Source organism: Oryzias latipes, chromosome 23, assembly GCF_053564925.1.
Source record: "Oryzias latipes strain Hd-rR chromosome 23, Olatipes_Hd-rR_3.1".
Taxonomy (NCBI): domain Eukaryota; kingdom Metazoa; phylum Chordata; class Actinopteri; order Beloniformes; family Adrianichthyidae; genus Oryzias; species Oryzias latipes.
The window spans coordinates 23,592,153-23,610,206 of NC_136259.1; the positions used below are offsets into that span (position 1 = coordinate 23,592,153).

At 40.1% G+C, this 18,054-nt stretch overlaps 1 protein-coding gene across 3 annotated transcripts in view; it reads right to left on the bottom strand.

Moving 5' to 3' along the window:
• Window positions 1–678: 678 nt before the first annotated feature.
• sfmbt2 (Scm like with four mbt domains 2) overlaps window positions 679–18,054 on the bottom strand; it is a 53,785-nt gene continuing 36,409 nt past the window's right edge. For all 3 annotated transcript variants that reach the window (XM_011491304.4, XM_011491300.4, XM_011491301.4), the window contains 14 exons: window positions 17,292–17,389; window positions 16,186–16,287; window positions 12,593–12,823; window positions 11,561–11,687; window positions 11,359–11,472; window positions 11,239–11,281; window positions 9,963–10,030; window positions 7,400–7,539; window positions 6,640–6,749; window positions 5,059–5,234; window positions 4,808–4,977; window positions 3,425–3,700; window positions 3,235–3,357; window positions 679–1,342 (listed from right to left, as the gene is read on the bottom strand). In XM_011491304.4, coding sequence (XP_011489606.1) covers window positions 1,202–1,342; window positions 3,235–3,357; window positions 3,425–3,700; window positions 4,808–4,977; window positions 5,059–5,234; window positions 6,640–6,749; window positions 7,400–7,539; window positions 9,963–10,030; window positions 11,239–11,281; window positions 11,359–11,472; window positions 11,561–11,687; window positions 12,593–12,823; window positions 16,186–16,287; window positions 17,292–17,389 — 1,919 coding nt within the window. In that variant the 3' untranslated portion in view covers window positions 679–1,201. The remainder of the gene's footprint in view (window positions 1,343–3,234; window positions 3,358–3,424; window positions 3,701–4,807; window positions 4,978–5,058; window positions 5,235–6,639; window positions 6,750–7,399; window positions 7,540–9,962; window positions 10,031–11,238; window positions 11,282–11,358; window positions 11,473–11,560; window positions 11,688–12,592; window positions 12,824–16,185; window positions 16,288–17,291; window positions 17,390–18,054) is intronic.

Genomic DNA, 18,054 nt, shown 5'->3' on the forward strand with positions numbered 1-18,054 from the left:
CTGCGTTTGGGACCTACACATACCTCTGAATGATGTCATTACACAAAAAGAAATCTCCCTGATCTAACGTTTTCTGTTTTTGTCTCGTTGCTTCTTCAATAAAATAACATACATAATAATATAGTCATATTTTGGGTTTTACAGCTTTCCATCCACAGATAATCCCTGAAGTTAATCTTTCAGTGACTCCTGAACCTCAGCTCAGTTGTAAACATAAGAGAGTAAATGAAGTGACACAGTCTGCACAAAGATTACAAAATGTGGGAAATTCAGTTTTTAAACATGATTTAGTTTTTTTTGCATTTTTAAAGGCGATAAACTGAAGAAAGCAGCAGCAGCTGGAGGGAGGAGTCTGGGGAATCTGACATCCTTATTCTAGCCGTGCACGCCCCCGTGCACGTTATCCTTTTTAAAATTGCAGCCTCTTTTATGGAAAAAAACTTCCTGCACCTTTGCAGGATTTCCCAAAGCAGAAATCCAGTTTTTAATGCAAACATTTGACTTCATTATTAAAATAAATCTGAAATTCATTCTTCTTGGACACGTTTCTGTGGGAAACTGGCTGCATCAGGTATCAAACACTGGATAAACGATAAAAAAATGAGTTAGACTTCGTTAAAATGTCTCTTCTGTACGGATCTCTGCGGCGCTGAAAACTTTCAGGAACCAGAAAACCTGTTAAAATCATGAGAAATGTATTTTTATTATCAAAAATATCTGCAACATGATTGCATAGATGGACTCAAAATATCTCCGATTTTTTTTATAGGGGGGGGTGGTGTTAGAAACAACAAAGGTAAAATGTTCCTCTTTGATTTCTGAGAAAAAAGGAGTTAAAACGGATTTCTTCCCCCACATCCAAACACATATATTACTCCTTTTAAATAAGGATACCAATAAATATTCCAAATATATTAGGCCTTATTTGGTAAAATAGTTTTTGAATATATTTTTCTGGACCAATCAAGTCGAAGGCAGCAGGTAAAACTCCCCGTGTTTGTCGTTGGGGAGGTTCAGACTAAAACGCACAGATCCGCTGTCGTGATGCAGAATCTGTGCGTTTGGGTTCGGATCTTCACGCGGAAAGCGTCTCCATGAGGATTCAGTTTGTGCTTTTCGTGTAAAACATTTCCGACCTTCCTGGGTTTGGGAAAATCCAAGGCTAGAGGCAGCTGAGGCGGTCCAGGAGGCCGTTCCCCGCTCAGTTGGCGTACTGTCGGTAAAAGGCGACCTTGACGCGCTCGATCTGGTGACACAGCTTGATGGCGGGGCCGAGCTTCAGGTCCATGCACTCCTGGACGGTGGGGAGGGTCAGCAGCAGCAGCGCCTGGCCGTCGATGTCCTGCACGGCGACACAAACACTGAGCGGCTCTGGAGAAGCTCTAAAGATCTGAGGAGGATCTAAAATAAAACTCCACACGACCTTTTACCTTTAACTGGAGGTAAAGAGCATCTACATTCATGTTGGGATGTCCCGGTCAGGCGTTTTTTGGTCTCGATCCGATACTTTTGCGTCACATTTAAAACAAATTTAATAAACAGATCCAGGTTGTCCTCTATTTTTGTTGTAATTTATCAAACTTTTTTTTCTAATCATTTATCACTGTAACTCTCTCTGTGAAGTAGCCTTAACAAGTTAAACTAGAAAATATAGTTACTATAAACTGGTTAGTATAAGTGATAAATAGTCATGAGGGAAAGTTTGACGTTTGGAGCTAATGAACATTTTTAACACATGTGATTCATATCTTCATAAATAAATCTTTGGAGTTTTAGCATAAATATAAAGATACGTTTTCATGACTAGCTCATATTAATAGAGCCATTTATTAATTTTGCTTGTTTTTGTAATCACTCTTTACTGGAGTTTGCACTTTGTAGATGGTCCCTTGGCAGCCATCTTTGAATAATTAATAAAAAAATTTAAAAAACTGACAGGCCTTTGAAGGTCTTTGTTTGCGTTAAGACTAATCAATAGACCAACTTGCTATCAGCTATAAGCTACTGTCACACCGGGCGTGTGACGCACATTCAAGAACGCACTAAACACGAGTTCTTGAATGCGCGTTTAACCTACGGTGTTCACACTGGACTAGCAGGGAGGGGCTAGTTTTTTTTCTTCTTTTCCTTTGTCTACTGTTTACTAGTGCACGTCTGCCATCTACAGTTGGAAGAGGCTTGGCGTGAAATGTCAAAGCGGTGAAGATCTGGTGAATCTGGCATCAGATTTTTTCTTTCCCGATTCTATTCCGATTTTTAAAAAAAGACTTGGTGTCATCTAATTCCCGCCGGGAACAAATCGCATTATTCATTTCTCCTTCACGATCACTTTAAGACGGTCGGTATTTCTGTGTTCTGAAAAGGACGCTACCCATTTATCACTACCAAATCCAAGTCCCTGATTGGTCAAAGTTCAACTGTTTTAACCTTTTAAGCGCGTTCAATAGCGGCGCCTTTTGTACGTTGAGCTCAACAGTCGTAGAAACTTGCATTGCTGCCCGTGAGCGCAAACGTTTCCAACACAGAAGCATAAACGCACTTTTACATCGACCTTTGTTTGCAAACGGTAGCTTGAACGCGCGTTGCCGGGGTGTGAACGGAACTTTAAATGTTTATTTGACACAGTTTCTGAGTCCAGAAGTCCGAATCTGTGAATATCTCGCCAACTTTACCGAACCGCTCAAACCGGTGCCGTTTTCTTTTACAGAAATAAAATTTGGTGATCTGTTCATGATATGCAGACTTCTAGTACAAAATTTATCTGTAATAATAATAAACTTTTTTGAATATATATACAGTATAATAATAACGACAATAGACATCCGATTCCTGTTCGGGATAAATCTGATTTTGTATGCCTCTGTCAGCACGAGATCGGCTGGATTTTCTAATCACCTGACAGGACTGGGACATCCCAAATCTCATTTACTCTGAGAGACAAAATCTTTGTTTTCAGGAACAGACAAAAACAGATTTTATGACATTTCTCTCACTTTAATCTGATGTTCTCTTCGTCTGTATTCTGATCTGGTTCCTTGTTCCTAAAATGTTCTTCTGGGATGCAGTTTGACGGGAATGTCAGAGTGTTTTCAGGCGCTAAGTTTCTCTAAACTAGCAACTAAACAACCTTTCTCAGCGTTCCTTGCTCAGAACTGCTGGTTCTCCTGCTGGGTGGGAGATCCTAGCTTTACATGACGTTAACTATGTAAAGCTGGTGGCCATCAGCGGTCCTACCTGCTCTCTGAAGATGTTTGCCAACGACGCACAGTCCGTGGAGCTGATGAACTGGACGACTTCGTCCACGCTCCAGTCCAGAGGGTTCCTGTCCAGCACCAGCTGGGCCTCCTCCTCCTCAGCCTGGAAACATCAAAGCATGAGGACGTTTCTGCAGCAGTGGAGCGGACGAAGCACCTCAGAAGTTCACCTGCACATCTTCTTCTTTGGTCAGCTCGTATTTGGTGTTGTTCTGGTTGTAAGACGACAGCGAGCGAGTGGATCTTCTGGGGCCGGTCGCAGCCTCCTGGCTGAAGGCGGAGTTTCCGGTGCTGACGGCCCTGCGCAGAGTGGCGGCGCGGCGAGGACGGCTGCTGTTTATCTCCACTGATGAGGCGTCCGTGTGGTCGTCCCGAGGTTCTGAGCTGGTTGCCTCGCTGCCGGACTGCAGGGCGGCGTCTTCATCGTCCTCTCCTTCGTCGCTGTCCTGAGGGAACGAGGACAGATCGACTTTACACGGTTCTGCTGGGTCAGCAAAACCTGAAAACTTTCAACTTTTTAGCTAAACTTTTAGACTTTCTTTTTAGAACTTTGAGCCCAGATGGAAAACTGGAAAGTAACCCAAAGTCCAAACGTCGTTTGGAAATAGAAACTTGCAGCTCGTTCATCAGGAGCAAACGAGTGAAACCAACACAGAAAAACAAAAAATCTCACCAAATATTTCTGTCTAGTTTCTAGTTTAAATATTTGATTTAACTTGATATAAAGTAACTAACAAGTAACTCAAAAAGGTGAGTGGTCTTGTTTCAAGACTTGCTCTATTTGTGCCCAGTCTACAAATCACAGCGATCGGCCAATCGGTGTTTCAGTGGTACTTGACATAGTAATGGTGCAGACAAGCTAAGGAAGGCGGAACATCAGGGTTTATGTATTTAAAAAAGCCTCAACATACTAAATAACAATACTTTAAAAAATAATTGAAATGATTTGCCACCTGATCCAAGTCCTGAGTGAAAGTAGCTGAAGTTGTCATTACATTAGTGAGTTAAGTAAAGTGAATGCAGCCATACTGGCCTCGTCTAATTTTTCTCAGCTATTGCGTCTTCAAACCGCTGGAAACAACCCGAGGGATTACAAACCGCTATGAAGTATAAACCGACTTGAAGGACGCATTAAAGTTTAGTTTGACTCATAATTTTTACAACAGTACGATGGAAAGATGTACATTTATATGTCTACTTTTTGTTTTACTTTAAGGTTATTATGGTCTAGAAATAAGGGCAGGACTGTTGTAGCTCTTAAAATAGGACATATTTGAGAAAAAAAGTCTATAAAAGTACCTATACCTTTTAAAGATGTCAAAGGTTTGTTGATCAATACTTAAATTTTAAGATGTAATATTTGCAATTACCAGAGAAATATACCGGAATATGATTGAATTCAGTCTAAAAAAGGGCAGAACATCACAACCTATTGTCAAAAATCTTATAAATAAAAATTCTACTATTTTTTTGGCCTATAACTATTAAAACATCTCGTCTTCAATAAATGTTTTAACTTTTTTTTTGAGAAGGACGTTTTTCCAGCATCGAACCTGCGGAAAGCCGGCAGAAGTGAAGTCCACGGCTGACGAGCGTCTCTTCTTTTGGACAAAGATGGCTTTCCTCTTCTTCCTCCGGCGGGCGGGTTTGGTCGGCTCCTCCCCCAGCGCCTCCTCTCCCCCCCCAGGCTTGGGTAGTTTCCTCTTCTTCCCGTAATAATACGCTAAAAACAAAGAAGCTAAAACTGAAGAACCGCAGCCGGCGACGGTTTGACAAGGGGGGGGGGGCGGCGGCCGACACTCACTGTATTTGGTTTTGGTTTGGACCGAGCAGTTCTCCGGGCACTTGTCGGTGACGAGGGCGGGGCTGAAGAGGTTGGGGCAGCACTGCAGCTTCAGACACACTTTCTGGCAGAAATCTGGGATCTGCTCCGCCAGCCGGACGGTCCTGATGGTGGAGCGGTACGTTTTCCCTTTGTACCTGCGGACGCAGAACAAGAGTTCAGGAACTTCAATCCAAACAAAGCAGAGTTTGAGCCACAGAACCGGTACCAGGAAATTGTTTATCAGCTCTGCACGAAAGGAGCAACAGTTCGCTGTTACACTGCAAAAACAGGACCTGTAGAAATAAGTTAAAAGGACCAAGAATTCTTTTTTCAAGAAAAGAAAAGAAATCCTCAAACTAAGATCATTTTATTATGGAAAAACTTTTCTAGACAGATGGAAAAAAAGACCTTTTTTTCTTGAAACAAGTCATTTTACTTCTTAAAGATTATATTTTTGCAATATAGAAATTGAAAAAAATTCTTTTACTTATTATTTTTTTGTACGCTGCATTTTCATGACGTCACTGTGAAGCTACGCTCACAACGCCCTCGGGGCGGAAATACACGTTTGACCAGGTCATTAGTCTTTCATATGTCGGAATAGAGCTGTGAAAGAAAAAGCCTGCTTTGGCATTTTGCGACAAAAGGTTTCCATATGTGGGTGGCAAGGAAGTGGCTGGGAAGAAGCCCCTCCCTGCTTGTGCAGTGTGAAACCCATGGGCTAAATCACATGCCCGGCATAAATGTAGCTTTAGACACACCAGTGCTCCCATTACGATGCAGCCGCTCCGTTTACATGTGATTAAGGCCCGTACACACCGGGACGAATATTCGCCAGGCGTTATTCGCCAGCGTTTTTTGTGTTCAAACCCAGGCGATTTTCGCTGACGATGAGCCGAGTGAACATGTAATTTCATTCCCTGACATTAGATGGCGCTTAATGTAAACAGAAATACTCCTGTACACAAGGTGGCGCTGCGCAACTTTACGCTTCTTAAACTCGCTTTTCCCTCAGAAGAAGAGAGCAAGTATTTACGCGCTTGTCAGAATCATACAAAGAAAACGTGAATATTTCAAGGTTCGGGGATATTTTAGAATGTCCGTCATTATTGCTTCGCGGCTGTGTAGACGCTACTTGGCGTCTATCTTCTTCGCTGGTATGTGTGCTCAGAAAGGCAGTTTTGTGTTTGAGCGCCCCCAAGTTGTGTTTTACTGTAACTTCAGAAGCTCCAGACACGTGTGCAAAAGCGCCATTCTCATTGGTCGAATAGATTTCGACGCGGCGCGTCAAACCAAAAAAACGAACCCGAGGCGTTTTTTAAAAAGGGACGCTTTGACACGTGGCGTTTTTTCGCGTCGGTGTGCACACTCACATTGGTGCCCTTTGTTTAGTCACGAGGCGATAAACGTCGGCGAATATCGCGGGCGAAATTCGTCCCGGTGTGTACGGGCCTTTAGGTTTAAAAAGCACAACAAGCACCGCAGCAACGAAGGACTACAGAACATTCTGGATCCAAGTTTAAAAAAGACAGGGAGCAGCAGCGGCGTTTCTCCTCCTACTTGGCTTTGAGAGTCTCCTCCTGGCAGTCCCAGCTCTGGTCCTCCAGCTCCTGCAGCTCCTTCAGGACTCGGCCCGGCTTGTAGGCGGAGTTTACCAGCATGCTCAGCATCTGGGGGTGGCGGGCAGAAGCAGAACCAAAATTAATTTAACGGAAAAATGCTCAAATAGGCAAACTGGAACAGAAAGTGTGAGCTTTAGGGAAGTCTGTTTCTGGAGAAATGACGGTTTTTCAGCTGTGGTGTGTGTATATGTGTGTGTGTGTGTGGGGGGGGGCATGTTTCTGATTGACAGATCCCTGCATTAAAACAAAGGCAGTGCAGGGGGCTAATGAAAGTGTTGACATAATCGTTGACCGTATAAGAGAACTGGACTGAGTGACCCCGCCCCCACAGACTTCCATAGAGAAATAAACAGCTGTTAGTCTTTCCATTGGTCAGACGAACCATTCTTGCTCTGATACCTTTTTTTCAAATGTTCTTTATAATTCAAGTTTTAAATGGACAGATTTTGTGTAGCCCGCCTATGGCCATCCAACACTCTTGATTGGACAGAGTGGTTACCATGGAAACATTGACTCATTGGGCCAATCACTTGTTACTGACGACATCTGGCTCCTTCATGGCGTCTGTATCAGGAGAAGATGGCGTCTGAATTGACTTCATTGGTTTGGAGTGATGTCACACTCGCTCACTCCAGTTCTCATTTACAGCCGATGGATTTAAGCTAAGATTGCTCCCCGCCGCCCCGACATCAGCCCACCTCCTTGAGGACCAGCGTGCACTTGCCGGGCCCCACGGCCTGCGGCAGCTCTGCGATGCGGCCCTTGTTGAGGTAGGGGCCCGAGAAGCAGCGGTGGTTGACGAAGATCTTGGAGCAGCAGTATCTTCCGTTCGCCGAGCCTGAAACACCGAGAAGAGCAGAAACCAACGTTTCAGGAGGAACAAAACTTCCTATTTTTGTTTTTTTTATTTACATGTGAGAAAACAAATACTTTCTTTTTTCCAACAAAGAACGATTAAAAACACCAAATCAAGAACAATAATCATTACAAGAAAGTACAAAGATCTTTTAATTTTAAACTCCTTTACTTCAAACAAACAAAAGCAAGATTTTTTTAACGAGCTAAAAGTAAAAGGCTGTAACTCTCCTGTCCTCGACCTAAGGAAAATCCTAACATTAAGGAACTTTAGAAGAAAGTTTATGTCCCCACATTTAAATCTGAAGGATCTTCTGCTTTGATAAAAGCTGCCTTAAAAAATAAAAAACGTGTTCTGAAAAGGTCACAAAGACATTTTTAAGTGTTAGATTTTCATCGTTCACACATGGAGAACATCCATGTGAACATCAGTCAACTATGGCGAAGGTGTCGGAATCCGATTCAGAGAGGAAGTCAATCCTCATCCAGGTCACAACAGTTATAGTCCCACTCCAATCAACTTTTGAACTATTTTCAAAGCATTCTCAGTTGTCTTTTAATGATGATGATGATGATGTCGTTTTTAGCCAAAATCCAAAAACCAATGTCGTCTTTTAGGACATAGTTTCTGCAGAGCGGCAGGAGTTCATTAGAAATTCATCTCAGAGTTGGGGATGGGACTGTTGTACACTTCCCTATTTTTTTACACTCTCTTCTGCTAGCTTACAGCCCCTCACAATCCCTACCTGAAATTACTGGTGCAACAAAAATGGCGAGCAGTATCGGAGATGTCCAGCTCTACAGTTTGAAGCCAGAGTCCAGCTCAGACGAGGAAAACAAAGATGGAGCTTATGGTCGGCCAACTGTATTCTTACGCAACAACTTAGCTCTTTTTCAAACGATGTTTTTGCGTCTGTTTGTGATTCACAACAATGTGAATCAAGAAAAAAGACAGAAATGCAGTTTTTAGCTTAATTTTCTTTATCTTTGTCCTCCATCGTCAGAGAAATACCACAAGAACATCTCAAACATCCTTTTCATGAGAGTCTTTGAAAGAATTTTGTCCAAAAACATGAGACAATACATTTTTTTTTTTCCTACCTTAATGTGTAACCAGTTTTTAAGCCCAAACCCCAGTCACACCTTCAAAATATGTCAACATGAAAAGACTCATTTTTATACACTATAAAGGTTCCTGATTACAGGAACTCCAGACACTTTCATTTAAGAAATGCTGCACTTTCACCAAATATTATCAGTCCCCCCCCCACACACACACACTCACGCACACACACACCTAAATTTCTATCAGCATCCTGGAGGGGCTGAAGTGAGGATTGACTCCAGCCCCTCCCGACAACCCCAGCACCTGGAACTGCCCTGGTGGGGCTGAATGGTAATCAGGTGAGGCGATGAATATGCATGAATGAGTGGGAGTTCAAAACCCCCCTCCCAGTCCCCCTCTGTGTTTTTTCTGATCTGGTTTTAAATAAACACTGCAGCTTTTGAACAAAGAAAAACTCATTTATACAAGACAGACGCGGACAAAACAGGAAGTAAACAACACAATTAAAAGCATTTAAGTGTATTAATGCAAGGATGAGGAACGACTGAGTCCAAACATCATTGTAAAGGCTAAAAAATAGAAGTTCCTTCAGACAAAAAACACTTGAATTTCTGCTTTTGTCATGTTTTACCTTTGAATGTTTGATTGTTTAAATATGTCATTTTATGTTCAATATTTGTCATTTTATTATCCTTTTAATCCTTTGGGTTACTAGTTTTCATACAAATAAGGTTTTACAATAAGAAACTAACATAAAATCTTTAGGATTTCCTTATTTTTAAGGAGAAATGCTTAATAAATGTGCTAAACGTATTATTTTCTGCTATTATCTATAAAGTAAATATTTATGGTCGTTTAAAAAAAATGTGTTTTCTACTGTTATCTGGAAAACTAAATAGAATTGAAACAAATTTTCAGGGATGTTTTAGTGAATAAAATCAAGTAATATCGGAAAATTTGGTTTTATATTAACAATTTGCTTGACCTCCATTTTTATATGTTATCTGTAAAGTGAAATTATGTTTAAACTTTAAGGGATTTTTTCTTTTTTAACAAAGTAAAAAACATTTATTTTACTAGAAAAAAAACTTTTCTTATCTTTCATCACCTAAATTCTTTTTAAATTAAATATTTTCCTCTTATTATTGTTTTTTTTTACATAGGATACAACTCTAAAACAGAAAACTGGTTGGAAAAAATGTAGTGAAATGTAGTGAAATGAGTTTTTCTGCATCACGGTCTGTGAATCACTGATCCAAACAAAGTGATGTTAGTGAGCATCTCAGCCTGAACTCTCCTTACAGCTGCTCATTAACATTAATTAGTGGGCTCTTGATTACCTGTATCCATGGCGACGGCCTGGCAGTGGTTCACAGGAGTCACCTCGAGCGGCTGGGACGGAGCCGACCTATAAGAAAGCGGCGTCAGAATAATCAATGAAACGCCGCCGCTGATCGGATTTCACGCCGCAGAGGGGTGGAACCCCTCCACCCGACCGACAGAAAACTGTCCAGTCGCCAGCAGGACCGATCAGCGTCGGCAAAGTCTGTCAGTGTCTCGCAGTTCATGATAATAGAACTGGAAATCAAAAAACAAAATTTTACATGAGATGGAAAGAGGGGAGAAAAGTATCAACAAGTTTTTTAAAGTAGCATTAAAACCACTAAAAGTTTCACGAATAATTTAGGGTTGATTTTATCTTCTTATGGATTTCTATAGATCTTTTCGTCATTGAGCGATGGACAGCAGACGGGATGAACTCCACCTTTACCCGACAGTGGCTGGGATAGGCTCCAGCAACCATGTTACCCCAAAGGGGGTTTTGGAAAATATATGAACACTTTTTAAACTATGACCAATGAGTAAAACACATTTTTTTTTCTGCTCAAAAAATTAAATTGTTAATATCAGACAAAATGAAACCAGAGACTTTTTTATCAACAAAGTCTGAAATTCTGTTTTTTATTTTTTATGGATTATTTAAGGAAAAATAATTCAAAATTTTAAAAGATGGTTTAAAAACTATTTTACAAAAAATGTTTTTAAAATATTTTTTTTTAAATAAAAGAAATATATATATAATATTATATATTTATAATATATATAATTTTCATTATTTCCTCTTTATTATGTTTATTTTTTTTTTTATTGCATTTTTATTTATTGAAACTTTTTTTTGGTAACTTTCCATAGATTACCTTTTTTTTACCTCTAATTCCAACATTTGCTTGCCTGTTTTTAATGATTCTTATTGAAATTTCTTTTTTTTTTTTTCAATTAAGATGTTTTTTATTTAAAAAAAATTCATTTATGGAAAAACCCTTATAATAGTAAATTAAAACAATTATTTTCTCAGACTTAAACACCTTTATCTGAAAAAAACATGAAGAAAACTTGGGGTTTAAAAACAAAAAGAACAAATTTTAGTAGTTTTTAGTGGAACTGCATTCAAATAAATAAAGTTTTAACGCTTGAATTTTATTTTAATTTACAAACAAGGTGTTTGTTTGTTTTTTACAGTTTCTGACTCTCTTGGTCTGCATGAATTCTTTCTTTTAGCAGAAAAACAAACACATTTTTCCCAATAAACCCCAGACAGATGGAAGATCTTCTTACTGTTTTTCTGGCTGCACAACAGCAACCTGCTTCTGCTTGCGGCCTGCAGATAAAGAGTTGAAGGAGGATAAGTTTTTGTGTCTCCCAGAGAATTCCCAGTGAGTGTTTGTGTGAACGCACAGACGGGTTTGAGCGGAGACGTCAGCGGGTACGAGTTAGCTTCACACCATCCCACAGGGAAGATGTCCATGGAGTCCACGTCCACGATGCACTCGGACAGCGGCTTGGGAACGCCTGCAGACAGGCGGACGGCAGATTTTCACCTTCGGCTCGAGACTCGGCGGGAGTTTACCGACGCGCGAGGACACACAAACATCTGTACCTTCAAGTCGCAGCCACAGCAGGCGTCCTCTGACCTGAATGATCTGAGCCACACACACCTCTGCCGGCCGCTGAGGGTTCACCGCCTCCAGCCACATGTCCTTGGCAAAGCCTCTGTTGTGCCATGTCTGTGCACACAAACAATCAAACACACAAACACACACAGAATGAAAAGGACACAAAAGTCAGGTGGACTTTGTCGCACAGGAAACTGGTTTGATCTGAGCTTTTGTCAGATTCCAAAAACAGTTCAGTCATTTAGTGCAGTTAAGTAAAGCAAACGTTACACTGGTTGGATTAACAATAGAATAGAATAGATCAGAACTTTATTGATCCCACAAAGGAGAAGTGACCTAAAATCGGGTAAAGTTTCAACCAACTAACCAGCATTTCAAATATGATTGTTTCCTTATTTAGATTGAGAAAATGATAACCTAAATATCCAGAGCGGACATTTAGAACGACGTCTCATACAGTAGAGGTCCAGCTTCTCTCTAAGCTCCAGTATGAACAGGAGGAAAAGTCTCAAACTTCTCATTTTTATTATTTAGTTTAAAGGAAGCAGAAACTGTTGAGCTGTTGTCACAGATGTCATTATGGCTGTAAGCATTGGTGGGTTCAGGGATGTAGTTCTGGATCTCGTTGTGTCGTTTGGGTTGTTGTCATGGCTGTGGTTACGATTTTCATTAGAGTTGTCGTTAGGACTGTCGTCACAGATTTAGTTACGGCTGTTGTTACGACATTATTTTTGGGTAAAACGTTATTTCCCAATTTTTTTTTCAATGGAATAAAATGACATGTTATGGATATTTTGAACATTTTAAAGGAAAATCAATAGTGAAAACCTTTTATTTTTGATTACTGTAAATGTTACTGTTGTTTGGTAAAAATTGAATCAACGGATCTGATTTTTGTCAATATTTTTAAGGTTTTTGAGTGTTTATGATGAAATACATTCAAATAAACTCCATCCTAAAGCCCTGACGTTGGGTATACAGATTGGGGAGGGGCTTTAGCTGCAAATCCTTCTCACGTCGGGGAAGCAGGATTCGGGAGCGGCCTCCGTCCCGCTCTGCTTCAGGTAGTCGGCCCAGTCGAAGTCCTGGCCTTCGTAGCCTCTGGGTTTCTCTAGCGCCACGCCGTTCTTCAGACACCACTGCACGGGGAGGATGCCCGGCAGGCTGGCGTGACACACCACGGAGCGCCGCTCTGCGCCCTCAGACAGATCATCCAGCGTCACCTGGAAGTAGACGTCATCGTAGATCTGGGGAGGAAACAGGAAACACTCAACTCAGCAAACGTCTGTGGGATTTCCCTTCTACTCTCTTTTTTCAACGCCGTTTTAAATTTACAACTAGCATCTACTACAAAAAGAATTTTCAGTTCTTTTATAAATTAGACTTTTTTTTTACCTGGATTTGATCATTTCATAGTTAATAATAATGGATTTAGACAAATTGGAGAAACTTTATTTAGTCATTTTTGTTGAAAAGTTGAAGATAATTCATTTTATAAAGTCCAGCTTTTCTGACAGTTTTTAAATATTTCTTCCATATCAGCAGATTTTTTTAAACAGCTGATCCTCAAAGATCCGTGCATTAGGGAGGTTTAAAGGTAAAGGTGACTTCTCTGTACTTAGTGGAGGGATTTCAATTACCTATGGAAACCACATTATCCTAAATGTATCACAGAACCGATGTTTCCAACGATCATCATTCAGGAAACAGAAAAAAGTCAAAACCATGTTCTACTGCTAAAATGAAGGTTCAGTTCAAGATGGATCAGACACACTAGTCATGATTTGGAACCGATTTTGAACAGGACTTAAGTTTAAATGTGTTGCCTGTTGGGGATGTCATCAGGAGACACGATGTTGACTTTCACAGCTATGCTGATGATACACAGCTTTACATCGCCGTGTCTCCTGATGACCTTGAACCTGTTAACACTCTTAAACTGTATTTTAGATATAAAGTCATGGATGGCAGAAAACTTCCTACAGCTCAGCCAGGACAAAACTGAAGTTTTAATCATCGTTTCTGAAGACAAGAGAGAGAAGATTTAGCCACATCTTCATAATTTTAAACCTTCTCAATGTGTGAGAAACCTGGGCGTACTTTTTGACTCTGAGCTGAGTTTTATGCCTCGCAGCAGAAACGTTGTGAAAACAGGATTTTACCATCTTAAGAACATTGCCAGAGTCGCCCGTTCCTCTCTCTTGCCAGCACAGAGGTGCTGATGCATGCTTTTATTTTTAGTCGTTTAGATTATTGTTATGCCCTGCTCTCTGGTTTACCGAAAAAGTCGATCTCAAATCTACAGCTATTGCAGAACTCAGCGACACGAGTTCTGACGAGGACCAGAGGGCGGGAACACATTACACCGGTTTTAAAGTCGCTGCATTGGCTCCCTGTGCGTTTCAGGATTGATTTTAATGGTTTATAAATGTCATCATGGTCTTGGGCCTTCTTATTTAAATGATATTCTTTTAAAGTATGAGCCCTCGCGGACCTTGAGGTCCTCTGGTGCTGGCCTCTTAGTTGTTCCTGAGTAGGGTTGTGCCGATGGACGATATCATCGTCCATCGTGATGGGTGACTGACATCCCGATGGAGAGACCACCATCGTGATGCCACGCCCCCGCCACGTTGCGCGTCGACACCATAAGCCGCGGTTACATGTACAAAATATCTTGATGGGATCAATGGTCGGATTGGAATCCAACCGTGTAGATGGGCCCAGAAAAATGTTTTCAGAATATAAAAACGTTCACTAAGGTCACAATTTCGGTCGGAATAAATCATTCGCACATGCGCAGTATTCGCACATGCGCAGTTTGAAAACCGGAAGGGGATACAACTTCTGCCGAGCGGCTTTTTTTCCAAACTTTATTGGATGTAACAATTCAATACAAAACGATAACAGCACCGAGCGGCTTTATACATTGACATGTCAGCTCGGTAAAATACGAGATGATCTTCTAAACGTGCTTTTAATAATGTTACGGTTATTATGAAACACCTGTTCGCTCATCATTTGAATTTTAATCCGTGTGGTCAGTGCTTTTTCTGTACGGAGCCAGGATTAGCAGTATGCTAACACGGGCTAACAACATTAGCTCATGTACCCCCCTCCCATCAAACACAAAGCTTTAAGTCCGCGCTCCGCCGGTCCACTTCACTTATTAAGTGCGGGAGCGACTACACTTCTTTTCTATCTTGCTTGTTACTTTTTTTGTTAAAGTCACTTCCCCCTGATGATCCCCTGGATCATCGCGGATTAGTCATTAGTTGGGAAATAAAATGAAAAAAGCAAAATAACGAATAGCAGTTATATAAGAACGAAAAATGTAAAAATACCCCCCCCCCCGACGATGTCATCGTCCATCCCGATGGTTGACAGCAAACATCGTCAACGGCCAAATTAGGGGACATCGCCCAACCCTATTCCTGAGGTGAGGACCAAAACTTATGGTGAGGCTTCGTTCTGCCATTATGGCCCTCGCCTGTGGAACGGCCTGCCGGAGAGCCTCAGGGTCGCAGAGACTGTAGAGGTTTTTAAGAAGAAGCTCAAGACCCACCTTTTTAATTTAGCTTTTAGTTGATTTTAACTGCTAATTTATTCTATTAGTTTTAGTATAGGCTATTTTATGTATTTAATTTCATTTTATGCATCTTATTATCAATTTTATGTTTTTTATATACATCTTATGTCTTTAAGTTTTAGTATCTCATCATGATTTTAGCCCCAGTGTTGGGGATGTTTTCTTCCAGGGCTTGCCGGCTTGGTCGGTGGTTGTTGCCCTTGCTGGGGCAGCTGGAGTTTAACTTTGCAGCCTTACGGCTGTGAAGTGGACCCTGTTGTTGTCCCAGTCTGGGTGGTCGCTGTGGAGATGCTTCCATGGCCAAGCTGGCTCCTGGTATGAAGAGATTCCCCAAAACTGTTTCCTCACAGCAGAGCCAAGCCATACTTGTTTTTTTTTGTTTTTAATTTCATTTGTATTTGTTTTTATAGTTACATAGTCATTATTCATTGTATGTGGGGGTCATGGGTCATATATTTTAACAGAGGAGAGTGGGAAGGGTGGGTTGGGTTTTCAGTGTAATATTGTGTGTTTTCTGTTTTTAAAGTTAAAGCGCTTTTGACCTAGATGAGAAGCGCTACTTTATAAATAAAGTTTGATTGAGTTTGATTCCAAGCAGGCCTTCATTGTGAAAAAAAAACAAAGATTAGAGAGAGAGAAAAGCAACAGTGAGGCTGAAAAAAGGAAACGATGAGGAAGGAAACTTAAGTTTCAACAGAGGGGGCTGTAAATCCTGATTTCAGGGCAGATCCAGGATCCAGAGGTTAAATAAAACTCAGTGTCTTTCTGGCGATTTGTGTTTATAGTGCAGGTATTTTGTGCCAAGCCCTTCACATGCCAGAGGTTAAAAGCACGAGTCTGCACCAGAAAACACCACATTCCAGTCGTTGGTATCCAAACAGATGAGGGAGGAAGAAGCCACATCCCTCACAAAAACATGTTAAAAATCCTAGGCAGAGCTCTGACAGCAGCTGCAGAAGGCTGAGGAGGAGGAAGAGGAGGCAGCGGCTTCATCGATACTGTGCATGAAAAGGCCTGAGTCACCTTGGTAACGGAAACGGGACAGATCTGGAGCTGCTCCCACCGAGAAACTATCTCCAGCTTCATCCCTGTCCTGAAGGAGTGTTTGGGCAGGTCCACGTGGTCCTGACGGGGGAAAACCACAAGTTTAGACCAACCTGCTCCACCTTTGATGAAGAACAGCTCCATGCAGGTCATGAGGCTCTTCTGGAGGAATGGAGGCCTGCAACCTCTGTTTTTTTATATGAAAAACAAAAACTTAAAACAAAGACTCTTCACAGAAAGTAAACTTTTTTGTTGTTGTTGCTTTTGTTCCATTTATCTGTCCTTAAAACGTCGTGAAATTCTGATGATATCGGGACATATTTAAGAAGAAAAACCTCAACATGAAGGAAAACTGTTGCTAAAACTATTTTCTGTTTTCATTCTTTAGTTTTCTAACGAGTCTTTTTTAAATTAAAAGCTGCATGTTTTTCTTTGCAGGGAATTATTTCTATTTTATGAGCAAAACAAACCCCAAATTGTACCAAAAGCACACGAGAAAACTTTGATTTAAAAAAATGTCAAACATAAAAAAAAGGAAACATAAAGGAAGACTTTTGTTCCATTCCTCTAAATAAACCTTTTTTCCCTAAAGAATCAAGAATTTGATTTAATGGATGAAAATTACATCAATCTAATAAGAAGAACAAATGCTTGTGATTCATCACAGCTATGACTGTATAAAAAGGCACAAATAACATAAATTTTGGGTAATATTACATAAATGCTGCACAGATTAGAGCAATTTGTCTCCAAAAAGTCAGAATTTAGTTTAAATAATCAAATTTCTTTTACATTTATGACACTTTAAGAGAATTATTTAAAAATATTCCCCAAAAATTGAAAAAATATGACAAAGATTTTGTGATATTTGAGTAAAAAAAATTATTTTGTTGCAATTTAGTCGGGTAAAACCCCTCAAAACGTACAACATAATTAAGATAATTAGTTTTTTTATATCAATAGCTTTCGATTTATTTTCAAATATTATTAAACTTTTTATCTTTTGAGCAAACTTCCTGTCCTCCAACTGAAACAGGAAGTGAGCAGAGCTGTGAAAGAGTCGGGTTTGAATCCCGTCGACTCACCTTGAAGACTTCTAGCGGAAGTGGATTCTTCTGTCCGTCCAGTTGGACCTCCTCCAGAACCTGCTGCCACTCAGCGGCGTTCCTCATGGATCTGATCTCTAAACCGTCAAAGCAAAATGCATCATTTTGTTGCTAAAAACATTCAAAAGAACTTTTTGAATTTCTACTATTAAGCCTGAAGTTCAGAATCAGCTGCTGTCGTTAGTTTGATCAGCAGCCCGACTGTAATTAAACTGTGATGCTGTGAATTCAGATTATTAGAGAAAAAATTAACAAACATGAGAATAAAGTCTTAAAAGTATTAATTTTACAACTTTATTGATTATTTATACTTTTAAAAAGTCTCAATTGTACATAAATAATGTTGTGGTTTCATGAAAATAAAAGTTGTATATTTTCTAAAACGGTCAAGCAGATTTTAAATCTGATTCTTCCGTCTGATTTCTCTGCAACATCAATCAAACAGATAAAGTTTGATCGTCTTTATTGAAACATTTAAAAGCGAAATTTAAGATTTTACCTTTATTTTTACTTGTAAACATTTCTGAAGCACAAATTTACCACTTTAATCTCATAAATAGATTTTTTTACTGATAATTGTTGACTTTGTTCTTGTAATATCTTAACCTTTTTTCTCATAATTTTACAACTTTAGTGTAATAAAATAGTAACCTTTTTTTTCAAAATGTCCGACTTTATTCTCCTAAAATGTTTAATTTTTTCTCATAATCTTAAAACTTTATTCTTGTAAAATCTTTACCTC